This window comes from Cebidichthys violaceus, unplaced genomic scaffold (assembly GCF_023349555.1).
Source record: "Cebidichthys violaceus isolate CVI_PGR_0920_01 unplaced genomic scaffold, fCebVio1.0.p SCAF_23, whole genome shotgun sequence".
In the NCBI taxonomy this organism is placed as follows: domain Eukaryota; kingdom Metazoa; phylum Chordata; class Actinopteri; order Perciformes; family Stichaeidae; genus Cebidichthys; species Cebidichthys violaceus.
This window is the reverse complement of record NW_027176406.1, coordinates 2,931,587-2,945,220: the sequence shown is the minus strand read 5'-3', so window position 1 is coordinate 2,945,220 and position 13,634 is coordinate 2,931,587. Positions and strand designations below refer to the sequence as shown.

Here is a 13,634-nt window from a genome sequence, read left to right as displayed (position 1 = left end):
AACCAGAGGGCATAAGAAAGGTTTTTTTGCTATTTTTTCAGTAGCTCGACAAGAGAAGTCTCCACTCAAATCAATGGAAGTTCAAACCTCCAAACACAACCTTGCACTCTTGCATAACCACTGTATTAGTATGTGCTTTCAGTTAAAGTAGAGATAACTGTGGCTAGCGATCAATATTTTTGATTTTTTTTTTCCTGCAGGAGAACTTTTGTTAGTCATGATTCGGGAAGAAACACACTGATGATGGACTACACATATACGCACATGTGTCAAATAGCTGCAAGACACACACACACACACACACACACACACACACACACACACACAGATACATTACACTATAATAATATCTCTGATGTGATGTCCTCACATCTCACCCACTCTGGCATGCCTTAATGCAGATCATAAGGTCAGGTTGCATCACTTCCTTCCTCCTGCAATGCTCTGGTCTTATCTTCCATTATTAGTTGTCCCTCATCTTATTGTTTTCTCTCAGGAAGCAGCACTGAAGGGTTTAGTCTCAACGCTCTGTGGGGAATTTCCTTCCGTTTCAACGCGAACAAGCTGCGCGAGAACGCTGCAATGTTCGTCCACCGGTAAGATTCGCCGCCGTCACTTCCGATAGCGGAGTGACGGCGACTGGAAACGGCCACCCACGTGCACAGACTCACATTACACACACACGTCCTCAATTCATCCATCACGCGGCTCCTTCTACTAATTGTTCTCTCCCTGTTCTCGTCTCAGGCACAGAGATAGCTGCATTAGACCGCAGGAGGAGGAACAGAAGAATGAAACGGTGCGGACGTGGAGACAGTGCGCTCCCTCCGGTGGGCCAAACCTAACAGATTGACTGTCTGAGTAAATAAAGCGAGGCCGATGAAGACTTGCCGCTGGTCTTACCTGTTTCCTGCTCTTTTTAATTAAGTAGCGTAGTGAAAGAAACTCGAAGAATCAGAGCCAGCTCCATCTCCTGTGCTCCCTTCCCGTCAGTGGGATTACCTGGGGAAAACCTAGGATTCACACTTAAGACTGTAATATAACAAGATGTGTAACATGAGGCGCTGGTGCTACATGTCGTGACGGGGAAAATAAAAGAATAAAAAGAGTGACACAACATGAAACTTGACTCTCCTGAATAGCCTTGAATGTTGAAAAAAATTGTTCCCGATCCCACAGTGGATCTTTGGGTCATTACACAGATTTCAATTTGCTTTTAAATGGAAAGTTAAATAATCTAACTTTTTTTATTTTGGCGCACTGTTTTGATGATTGCAAACCGTTTCATCAGCCTCAGTCACACAGTGCTCCTCTGTGTGTACCGTTACATTGTCTTCACTGCACTTGAACAAGAAGAACAAATGTGATTGAAAGGATGTGCCGTATGCTCTACAGGCAGTAAAAACATGTCAGAGCGAAGCCAGGTGCAGCAGCTCTCATAGACATATTGTCCTATTCATCCATCAGACCACCGCTCCTCTGGCACAGATGAACCTGGGAAACATCCAGCCTGACAAATCTGAATATTACTCATCCTTACTTATGTGCTTGAAATGACAAAAGTTACCCTGGGAGACCCATCTGGTGTCATCTCCTGGTCAAACCAATGTCCTCTCCCTGTCACGAGGACCACACATATAAAACCCACCGATGTTGTGTCATCACCGTTGCACACGTCCCCACAAGGATCATCAAGATAAGGCATCACCCCAAACACGGCGTCCAATCAAATCAATTGTTCTTGTTTAAAAGAGCTGTGTTTGTCTGGGGCCCTACTTGACGCATGGGTAATTGAGGCTCCAGCTCAAGTCCTTATCCCTGAAGGGAATAAAGGAGGAGGAAGGATTAGGAGGCAACTTTGGATAACCCCCCACCCCCACGAAACAAGAGACGGATGGCCACGAGGACAAGAGGAACTCTATTGGTGTGTGTCGTCTCTCAAGAAGGGAAGAGTGAAGGGAAGGGGAAGTTAAATACACCAAATCCCTGTCAGGGGTTTTATGGCGGTTAGTCTAGTCTAGTGTTTGGCAATTAGCATTAGTGCTTTGAAATTGTAGCCACCGGTAAAAAAAAACAGTCCGATCCTTCAAATCCTTTAAAATCCTTGAAACTAAGCTTCAGAAACTCAGATATAGACCCTCCATATCATGTCTCTATTAGAAACGGTTTGATTTTTCCCTCTTTAGAGTCCTCGTCTTCTCTCTGCCATGATCGGATCAGCTTCAAGTGAGAAACAAGGTCTATCAAATAACCTTGACGTAACGAGCCAAAGACAACCATAAAGCCCACATAATTCACAGCTCCTCCTCGTTTAAGTTCACTCTTGTTCTATGAATGTTTTTGGGGCTCTTGAGCTCAGTAATTCTCTGTGGGTGAGTGACCTTTTTAAAACCGTTGATGCTTTTACTCCCAGCATGATGCCAAGCTGTGTATTCACATACAAAGAGGCCCCATTTGAGATGTTTGTATCTTGCAGATTGCTGCTTTGAAAGAAGCAGCCAAGAGAGCAAGCGATGATTCAGCAGCCCCAGACGTCTGTAATCACCACTTCACATCTTCTGCTTCCTCCTTTCACGACGTGGTGCAGATCTCTGTTCTCCAAAAATATCCAAGTGCTCAGTTCGGGTTGCTGCTGCTGCAGGAGACATGGGAATTACTTTGAAAACCTTCAAAGAGACGTGCATTTTATTCCAATTTTCTGGATCTCTGTCTTTATTCCATTACTTTGAATGAATTTCATGGAGGGAGCTCTTAATCTACGATTCTACGTAAAGCCTGTGATGTGAGCAGTGAGGCGTGGATACCGTTCCAATTCTCATCATCATCATCATCATCTCATATGATCCCACTAAATGTAATCAGTGTTATAAGTTCAGGCTCGTACTGAGGTGTCCTCAGTCCTCCAGGGGATCAGCCAAATCGCACATTAGTTAAACAACAGCCAGGAGCAGAGGCAGCCTGACAGTTGGATCCATCAGGGGGCGGAGATTTAAGACACTGCTCCTGTCTGACAGGTCCCCTACAGCTACGTGTCCATACAGGTTTGAAGTGTTAACTTTTCCAATGTCACAAAGTGAGACACTGTGAATTACTTGTGCTTCTTTCACCGAAAGGCTCTCTGAAAATATAAAATCCTGTAGCTAAATACAAATCCAAAGTCAGCTGGCACCACTGACAGTATAAGACAATTCCTGTCTACTAATAATTTTGATGCGAATCCAGGTGTTGTTGATGCTTAAAGATACAGAACACCAGCAGTCTCTTAATGCAACTACTGAACACTATGTAAAGCTAATCTTGCTGAGCAAACATTATTCAATCATTGACAAATACAGTATGTTCTTCATTGACTCAGGGAATAGCATGGGTCGTCCGTTAATCCAAAGGTTGGTGGCTTGATTCCTAGCTTCCTAGCTTGATTCCTAGCTCCTTCTGTCCACGTGTCCTTGACCAAGTTGCTCCACGGGTGCTTTTCAGTAGCCCACTGCTCCTAAAAATTCTAAGGACGCGTTAAATGGAGAGGTCAGTTCATGAAGGTAATATATATATGTAACAACTGCAATGAAATTTAAGTTTAAGCTTTTTCAATTTACAACTTAACTGATTTTAAAACACTTTTGGGGTATATTGAGGAAATATCATCTTCATTTGGTTACAAAATTAGAGCTCTGGGCGGCCCCAGGGTGGTATAGGGGAGCTGATGTAGGAGAGTTGGAATCTGCATTCCAATGCAAACAACATGCTGTGCAGAAGAAGTGGGCCCTCCCTTTCTATTTGCATTGCTCTATATGTCAACACACAAACAAACGTGTGCTACGACAGCTCCGTTTCCACACATTTGCACGGGAGGCGACAACTGACAATTTGCTGAAAAGTGTAAAATAGCAGAAAAGACCACGTTCGTGGGTGCCGCAACTAATTTACATCACAGGTCATTTCACACTATAAATTTGTGTAGGGTTCAGGGACCAATTCTTTTCACAGGTTCCAATGATACCTGCAAAAACCAATGCCTTGATGCCAGAGCACAGCTTCACATCATAAGTTCCACTAACATGAACCCCAAAGGGGACAGATATTCTCAACACGATAACGCATCTGGTCACAACGAAGAAATAAAGTAACTATCTATCTATCTAAATCCTCCAGATTCTAAGAGCATTCAGATAAAACGGCCAAGCGACCAACCCTGATGACCAATCTCGCTGAAACCCGGCGGGGATGAACTTGAATGCACCATAAAAAAAACACCATCCTCCCATCAACCTTGAGCAGTTATGAAAGGCACTCATGTCTGCATGGTCAGCTTTAACACTGGCACCTCTGTTGAGTCACGATGCGTGGGAGCTGTAATCAAGCCAGAGGTGGTCAAACACGGTAGTGAACCGCTTTGTCTATTTAAATGGTCAGTGAGTGGAGGAGGGCGACTTTGAGAGTGGAAGGGGCATTTCAGTGCCTGTGGTTATTTAACATTGCTTTTATGTATTCTGTGAGGCAGGTTTGGAGATGCAACTGTGACAAAATTACACCTCAAGTTTCCCGTTTCTAACCCTTTTTTTGTCCTTAAAGAAACAAGAACATGACTTTTACAGTCTCCCATTCAAACTAAAGATACCGATTTTAGTTGAATCTGTCATCTAGACTGACTGATAATCACCTCCTCCTCTAGGATGTTCTCAGTCGACAGGTTTGACCCCTCCATCAGCCAATCAGGCATGTCCCCTATTAAGCACACTGCCATGATGGCTCATATCTATTATATGAGGTCATTAATAAGAGGATGAATTGATGATAACAGTGTTACATCATTGATGTCTTTCCTTCTTTAAACCCAACCTTGAACTTTTTATTTTTTCTTCTTCTTGCAGATCTCTGAAAATAAATGTCTGACCTTTAATCTGCTGCTACGGTTAAGAACTCAGAGTGCAGCCAAGAGGGTGTAAAAGGGAAGAAAGGAAAGATATGGCAAATGCTTGGGAGAGATGCAGAAATAACAAGATGCGTCACTCTTAAATTCTTGATCAAATCCGGCTCCTTCCTCACTTGTGCTAGCTGTCAGTGGCCTCCACCCTGCAGCCAGGCTGGAGCCGGCCTTGCAGCTGTCCACAGTCCAGCGTTACATAACAAGGCTGCATCACAAACCCCCCTCTGGCCACTTTGCAGCCTCTCCACCATGACACTGTCACCCCGCTGAGGAAATGGCACGAGGACAAAGTTGCATGCCCGCTTAAGGGACAGACACACAAGCGCTCCTCTCTTCTAAGATTCGCTTGTTGAGGGTCAACTTAATGAGGTAATGCAGTGAGGTAATTACTCATTTGCTTCCCAATTCCCACGGACCTGTGGCCCCGTCACCTTTTAAACCTCCACTCAAACACACACACAGGCAGGAAAAAGTGCTGCTCAAGTGTGGGTGGCTGTGCTCAAGCTGTACATGAAGCACGGCTGACCCAGTTTCCCAACATGCTCCGCTCGAACAGTGCGTATCATTTCGTGCCTATAATGTGGAATGCGTCTTTCTGAAGGTGCTCGGGCAAATCAATACCTGCTGAACATGAGACAGACTCAAAATGTTCCAAGACATATTTAGGGCTCTATTATGACGGGATTGTTTCACCTTGAATATGTGCATGTTAAATGCTCAAACCTGTTCTACAAGGCCGCCATGTGATCAACACCAGACAAGAGTAACTGAAACCACAGTTGAGTAGAGTTGAGAAGACGGTGGACTGGTGAGGTGTTTGGAAAACTATTGAATTTCTATCAAAAAGCAGTAGTTTCAATAATTGTTGAATATCTGAAGAAGTGTTTAAACCAGGCGGCAACATCTGGTTCTGACGAGTGAAGCCAATGCAGAAGTATCTTAAAATTTGCATTCTCTCAACTGACCAGTAGGGGGCGACTCCTCTGGTTGCAAAAAGAAGTCCGATTGTATAGAAGTCTATGAGAAAAGGACTCTACTTCTCTCTTGATTTATTACCTCAGTAAACATTGTGAACATGAGTTTATGGTCTCAATCTCTAGTTTCAAGTCTTCTTCAATACAGCATGATGTTCATTTAGTAAATGATGGTCAATTTAGAGTCAAATAGAGCATTAAGTGGAGTATGCTTTAGGGCGGGCTCACTATGATTGACAGGTTGCTGCCGCTACCAGAGCTGTATCCGGCGTCTCTACGTCACTCCTCCGCATTCCAAATATGGTAACTTCCGTTCATCGGTTGCAAAAAAAACAGCATGGCGACGGCCGTAATCCAAGATGGCGACGGTGAAATCGCCGAACTCCAGGCTTAGAACGGCAGTCCACAAACCAATGGGTGAGGTCACGATGACTACGTACGCTTCTTAAATACAGTCTATTTAAAACTGTCATAAGTGCAACTGAAACACAACAGAGGGGAATTCCACCAGCTGTGCACAATTTCACAGCCTAAAATTCAGCCTCTCATGTAAGAAGAAGAGCCTTGGAAATGTAAGTGCACTTCTCTGAGAGAGTGCACTGGATCACTGTGGTCATTAAATGCACCTAGAGTCACACTCAAGTGGCAAGAGCCCACCAACATGTTGTGTCATTTAAGTCACTCAAATACCTACAATATGCTGATTCTTCTGAATTCTAAATATATCACACATATCGTTTCCTTCCAGCATAGTGAGATCACAGTTCTTTTATGGAAACTACACATCCACACTTCATGGGTTTTGTTTTTTGAGCTCATTTTAAGAGCTGTCCCTGGTTATTTTAGGACACAACACATGAGACTTCGCTGTACTTCATCACGCTACACTGGCGCAGCTCAGCAGGATCACTTTCTAACATTATGCGAACACGATATCAAGACAATCAGTCTTTGTTATCAATCACATACAATCCCCTCCAGCTTCCCTGTCATGTTTAGCTCCTGAGCTTCACACAGAGGTAGATTGATTGTTGTAGGGGGGGGGCTTTGGAGACATGTGATACTCCAGATTTTTTTTTTGTTATGAAGAACAAATGTTTTCACTGTAAATACAAACGTAAAGGCTCAGGGAATTTGTACATTATTTTAAATCTCATTGTGTTGACAACAATCAACCATGGACAGTGTCTGCGTTCAAATGCATGTTGTTTGTGGGAGGGTGCACCACATCCAAAGGGAATCCAATAATGGGGCAACAAAGAATTAGCCAGTGTTGTGTGTCAGTTGCTAAGCAAACTAGGTCTGATATGACAGAATGCAACTCTCCAGTGTGTCCCACCTACGCAATACTCGTATCTCCACCAAGGACCCCGTGATGCACTCTGTGTTGTAAAAACAATGCAACACTGGTGAGTATTACATAAGTCCTATGAGGAAAACTTGCCTGTGTCGGTGTGTGGAAGACCAGTTAATTAACCTCCAGTAATGGGAGCACTGCGGGTCGGGCCACCATTAAAAATATTAACATCACACCATCCATTAACTGAGGGAGCTATATGCAGAGAAGTGGCCCACATATCAGGTTTTTAAATTACGCAAAAGTTTCAAAGCACATAAAATTCTGTGCACCATCTGTTTCACATAAACCTGCCATTACTGCTACATTGTCAAGAGTCAAAAAATGAACCCCGGCTGTACTGCAACTCTACTAAAAACAAACATTATTTGTGTAATACATTCTAACATAGATATACCACAGCAGAATACTATGAATGTTACCTTAAATCTGGACCTGAGTAATACCAGAAACACACTGCATCTCTCCACAGTGCGATGGCGTGTTACTGTACAGCCCGGCGTGTAAGTGCATGCTGTACTGTAGCAACAACAAGGTGACTGCAGCTGTTTCAAAAATAATGAGGCTCCTTTAGGTTCTGGTTGAACTGACATTAAAGATGCAACCTGCACATATGAGGGGTTTATAGGATCTCTGGATGATTAAAGCACAGACTTCATGTCAAAGTGTTTTTGACACACAGCATTCAGGGGCATCCATATGCCTACAGTAGATGTTGGGTGAAGATTTTGAACATTCGTTGATGAGTGTATTGTATATATGTTGTCTCCTCTGTGGGGGCATGAAAACTAATTCGGGGTAATCCCTTCATGCATTCTCTTGATGTGCTAAACTTCATTTTTCTGGGGTACCCGGTGGAACTCTGAGGACCCCTGCAAGTGTCTGGACCACAGTTTACTTATAGGCTCACCACACGTTTGATAACCTTTTATTATCTTGTTACGCTATATTATGTGGCCACTTAGCGAATTCCCCTGGCGTCACCTTGACGATCGTTGGCAAGGATAATTTATTGTTTTAATCAACCAACCTTCATGATGCCACACGGTGCGTTTCCAGCTCCCTGATGACTTCTCTCGGCGGAATGATCACGGCTGCCACTCCCGATCCGTGGACTGCCGTGCTCCCTGTACCGTCCGTTGGTGTAAACTCCTTCGGCTCCGTAGCCCTGGGCAGCGGCCGACACCTCCAAGTACGCCCGGGTACCGGTCAGAGTCAGCGCGGCCGCGTCGCCGGTGATTCCCGCCGTGTTGGCCGCGCCTTGGGCTGGCGGGGCGCCGACGGTGGGATCCAGAAAATGTCCCGACACAACATCTGAAGCGTGTACCCCTGCCATGATCCGCCGGCGTTACAGCAGTGCCCACCCCTCCTCGATGTGAAAACAGCCCATTATCTCAATGCAAAGGTGGACTTGTTGACGTCCAGGGCGGTTCGGTCTTCTTCTCCGGATCACCTGCGGTCCATCACCGGGGGCGCACGGTAGCGTCTGACTGCCGTCCTGGTCAAAGCATGAGCAGACTGCGTACCCCGCACACGAGACCCCCTCCGATTAGCTCTCTGGAGGCGTGCGTGCTCCAAAAAAAACACACTGGGAATAATAATAATAATAATAATAATAATAATAATAATAGGGTTTGCCGCTGCCGTTTCTGTTTACAGCTTGCACTTTCGTGTCCTCTGAAATCGGTTCCGCTCACCACGTCCGCTTCTGTGGACTCTCCGCGGTGTGCGTCGCCTCGCGCCCTGCTCACTTTTGCAGAGCTTGCAGACGGGAGCGCTTCCCCTCTCTCTCGCATGCATCCGCGGGACAAATTCAAGACGGCGAGAGCGCAATCGCAATAAGACCCTGAAACGCGTGCACACGTGTGCGCGTGCGTGTGCAATTAAACCCCAGCATCTCGCGCGCGCAACGAGCGTTTGATTCTCCATGCGTGCACGCGCACCGTCTGCCCAACGGCACACGGACTATATTGAACGTTTGTGAGTTCATCATTGTATAATAGGCCTATAGGCTTTAGGCTCTATAGTTTTATTTTACAGAGTTTCATGATTATATTTGAAGTGAACCATCTGTATCATATATAGGGCTCCCCATAGCAGGGCGATAGGGAGCCTCACTATTTAACAATGAGTGAAAACTGGATTTTTAAAAAGTCTATAGTGCATTTTTATGAAAATCTAATTTGACACAGTTTTTTATTTCCATATTAGTGGAAGCATTTCTGAGCTGTACTCATCACAGGAGGAGCACACTTGCCAAAAGATGTCTTCTTGGAAAAGGAAACACGACCACTTGGGTGTGCAATAAAATATTGGTTAAAAAAAGATTTTTTTTTTAAAATTTAAATTAAATAAGCAGCTTTTTAAAGATATGTAAATTAATTTAACATTTATTTCAGTCTCTAAACATCAATGACCCACTATTTTTTTTTATGGACATCATTCAAACAAGCTAATTGTCTTGAGAATAGCTCACATGTCCAGAGCCAACTGCTGTATTGATAAACAACACATATGTGAATTATTTCAATAACAGACAAGTTTATAGTTTATTTTTCCTCTAACCGCGAACAACAGCTACATGAAACAAATTGAGTTGTAAGAGTCAGCTGTTATTTTCCTTGGCTACAGCAGGTTGGACTAGAACAATCAGGTCCATTATTTCAGGTTTGAAACTGCCAGTGCTGCAGCTCTGCAACTGGATGATACTGTTTGAGCCAATAGAGGAGATTAAGCCCACTGCTTCTATGTTTGTCCTGCTGAAGACAATATGGTGAACTTTCTGAAAACCACTGCGTCTCTCCAACCCTCTCTGTTTGTTTGTCCCACAGCCACATGAGGGTCCAAGCTGAGGGCCTCTCTCTCTCTCTCTCTCTCTCTCTCTTACTCTCTCCCTCTCTCTCTCTCTCTCTCTCTCTCTCTCTCTCTCTCTCTCTCTCTCGTTCTCTCTCTCTCTCTCTCTCTTACTCTTACTCTCACTCTCTCTCTCTCTCTCTCTCTCTCTCTCTCTCTCTCTCTCTCTCTCTCTCTCTCTCTCTCTCTCTCCTTGTGTATTCAGTCCACTTTCCAGATCTCCAGGTTGGAGGGGAGGTCGTGTGGCTCAGGTCCTATCTGTATGGCGGCACCTGGACGTTGCTCGACGTCCTCTCGGGTCCATTCTTCATATTTTTTTTACAATCTATCCATAACGTTGTCATCCAGATTGTCTATGCTTTTTGTTTTGACAACGTTGGTCTGTTCCATACACAACAAATCTATTTCATGTCTGTCCGTCCAGAGACACGGATCCCTGCTCTGTTTTTCTTCCATTGTTCCCTATTAAATGTCTTCTGGGGGAGTTTCTCTTTATCTGAATGGAGGGCCTAAGGACAGAGGGTGTCCTATGCTGTCACAGACTGTGATTTGTGATACGGGGCTGTATAAATAAAATTGACACCGTGTGTCCTTGTTTTCAAGGAAATGTGCTACAATGCAGGACGTTTCCTCATTCAACTGCTGCTGTAGCTTCAATGATGGGAATCCTGGTCCACCTCAAACACTGTTTTCACCCACCAAACATGCTAAGGAGAATAGTAGCGGTTAACACGGAACACTTGATTGACATTCTATGATTTTACAGTATCACTCTACATCAAAGATGCAAGGATGCTCTTCCTTCACCCCGCCTCCCTTCTTCTGAGGAATCAATTTGAAGACAAACAACAGAGTGGAGACAGTAAATATAAGCACCACTCATTCTCTATCGCATTCAGAGTAACTCGGAAAGACTGCAGTTGTGCAACATCATCGCACACAGTCTGACCTTGACTCCCCTGCTTTCACATACCATAACACTGAGCATCTTACGCCTCTGAGGCCAGGGAGAAGTAAACTACAACAATGGCGTAGCATTAAACATCAGGCCAACTCGCATCATCGGACGAGGCATGGCCAGTAAGCTGGGATAATGCAACCCCATTTATAACCCACTGAGGAGGCAAATCCAATCACAGCCAATTTGTGTCAAAGAAGTCATGTGCAGCAGAGAGCGTGAGCTCTGCGTCTGTTCATAATTGTCAAATATGGCTAAGCTCACCACAGCCAAAGTGATGCAGCTGCATCATCGACAGACTTGATTCTGTTGCGATTCATATCCTTCATGTTAAAATACTGCAGAAAATAGGGACATTCTTTCTGGTAAATGACACACGGAGGATTACTGTGCGCGGTTTGTAATCGTCGGATGTTGTGTCAGAGGGCGAGACAGTCTGAAGAAGTTATGGGTCTTATTCAAGGGTGTTGCTACATGAATATTTTCACAGACCTTGGTGGTGATAAGTGGCTTAATCTGCAGCCAAAACACAGCCTCTCTAATCACATTCAATTCTACGATGGAGAGTGACTTAGAGAAATATGAGCACTGTCGGAGCCAAGCTACTTCTCAAGGACGGACAGGACAGAGGAAGGGGGGAGAAGGGGATGAAGGGACAGAATGCTTGCTGGTAGACTGAGACAATAAATGTCTAGGAAGAAGGGGACAGGAGAGATCTCTCGCCTCCTTCTTTTCCTCACTCACTCTCAACCCCTTTTCCCTCGTGATATCTCAGGGTCATGTATTATGCATTCTCAGAAATTATTCAGCAAAAGTTCTGCTTATAAAAGCCTCCCCGCCTGGCCCAGCTGTCTCTTTAATGTGAAAGAGTCTGATGGCCAGTCTCCAAACTTAAACATCAGCTCCACGTGGATTTAAACCGAGGGGAGGGGGGGTCACAGCAGTTCACGTGAGTCCACGAGAAGGGACCGCAGTCAGCTTTGTATAAGGGGCCTCCCGGTGATCCACCCACAAATCCTGTATGTTCAGTGCGCTGTGAAGTGGTGAAAACATCAGGGATCACGACTGACGGAAAGAGCAAAACATGCTTTTATTTCGTCCGAGGCGAAAACAGAGCTCAAATAAAACAGCAAGTGTGAGAGAATGTGAAAGACAGAGTTGACTGCATCAGCACTCTTGAACACTGAAATGGCAATGTCACTCTAAATAACACCCTTGTTGTTTTCCATTGAGGTTTGCTTTAGTTTCCTGTGGCAGGATGTCAGCCATGCCTCTGTACAGTTCAGGCACCGCTACCTCCTGCTGCAGTAGCAGTTGGTATCAACGGATCTCTATCGCCATACCTTCAGGCCTCTAATGGCCCCCTCCTCCCTCTGGGGCCCATCAACAGAAGCCAGGCCATCTTATTGATGACAGCTGGCTATTGATCACGACTCCTAATCCCAGCTGGCTACAGGGGAATAGAAGTGAGGGTCATCCGGTCAAATGTTCAGGATTTATTACCACATAAGGTTTTTGTAGAAAGCTATGTGTCACCTGTGTGTTTCCTAACACCTCTATTTCACACTTACAGTGTCTGCAGCATCAGTTACGTTTACCTTTCCATATCTTAAAAGGAAGATAGTACCTTCTGTAGTAGAGGTAAATAAATGGCAATATGTTACCAGCAGAAACACTGCTGCAAACGCTATTCATTTTGAAAGCCATCAGCCAGAGATCGTGTGGTCTCTGCGTGGAAAAACCTCTTCACACCAGAGAAAATGCAAAATGAGAAAAAGCAGAAATGGCTCATGTATAGTTTTTGTATCAGATTGAATTGTTTTGGAAGACATTGGAAGAGAAAAAAAAGGGAAAAGAAAGGCAAAAAAGGGTTGCGCTTCAACCACTTCTACCCTTTCTCTAGTCAAAACACTCACTTCTTGGTCCTGGTACTTTGTGCTGCAAGCTCACCGGGCCCAGGTCCGACCCTTAACCCCTCACCCTAACTCTATACAGCCCCAGGACAGCCTTGGGAGCCTTCAGTATGCTCCCCAGGCCCAGGATGGACCCGAGGCTCCCAAACCCTCACCCAACGCCCCTAGCTTTGACTCTCCAGCCCCGAATCAGCCTTCAGCAAGATCTAAGGGACCAGACCGGCCCACAACCCCCTCAACTCCAACACTTGGGGGGAAAAAGTCAGTCAGAGTTTTCATGGTCCTGGTACTACCACATGGGTCAATTCACAGGGGGCCCAGATGAAATTAGTGTGGGTTTGCCCCTACCCACAGTGCCCACAGTAAATCCACACCTACACACAGTGGGCCAACAAGTATGTTTGCTAGGGTACTGGGATAATATTAAAACCACACAAACAAGGATCTACTTCTCACAGATACATGTAGTGTATGCGTTGCACATTTGAATGAATGCTGACGTCTATAGAGGATGTTCCTGCTGCTCACAGCCGGAGAGCAGAGGGTGTGTTTTCCTGAGCTTTGCCACCGCACTTCCTGTGCCTGCCCATGTGGTCATCAGTGCAACAATAACCTTGAGCATGAATTCTTTCTCACAAAGGCTTTTCATGTAGTG

The 13,634-nt window shown here is 44.9% G+C and overlaps 1 protein-coding gene across 1 annotated transcript in view; it reads right to left on the bottom strand.

The window, feature by feature from the left end:
* The window catches only part of stat5a (signal transducer and activator of transcription 5a), an 87,851-nt gene that overhangs the window by 55,582 nt on the left and 18,635 nt on the right, over positions 1-13,634 (bottom strand). The window contains 4 exon segments of the mRNA XM_068719070.1: positions 8,286-8,593; positions 8,596-8,658; positions 8,661-8,708; positions 8,920-9,101. Of these exon segments, the coding sequence (XP_068575171.1) occupies positions 8,286-8,593; positions 8,596-8,658; positions 8,661-8,708; positions 8,920-9,101 (601 nt within the window).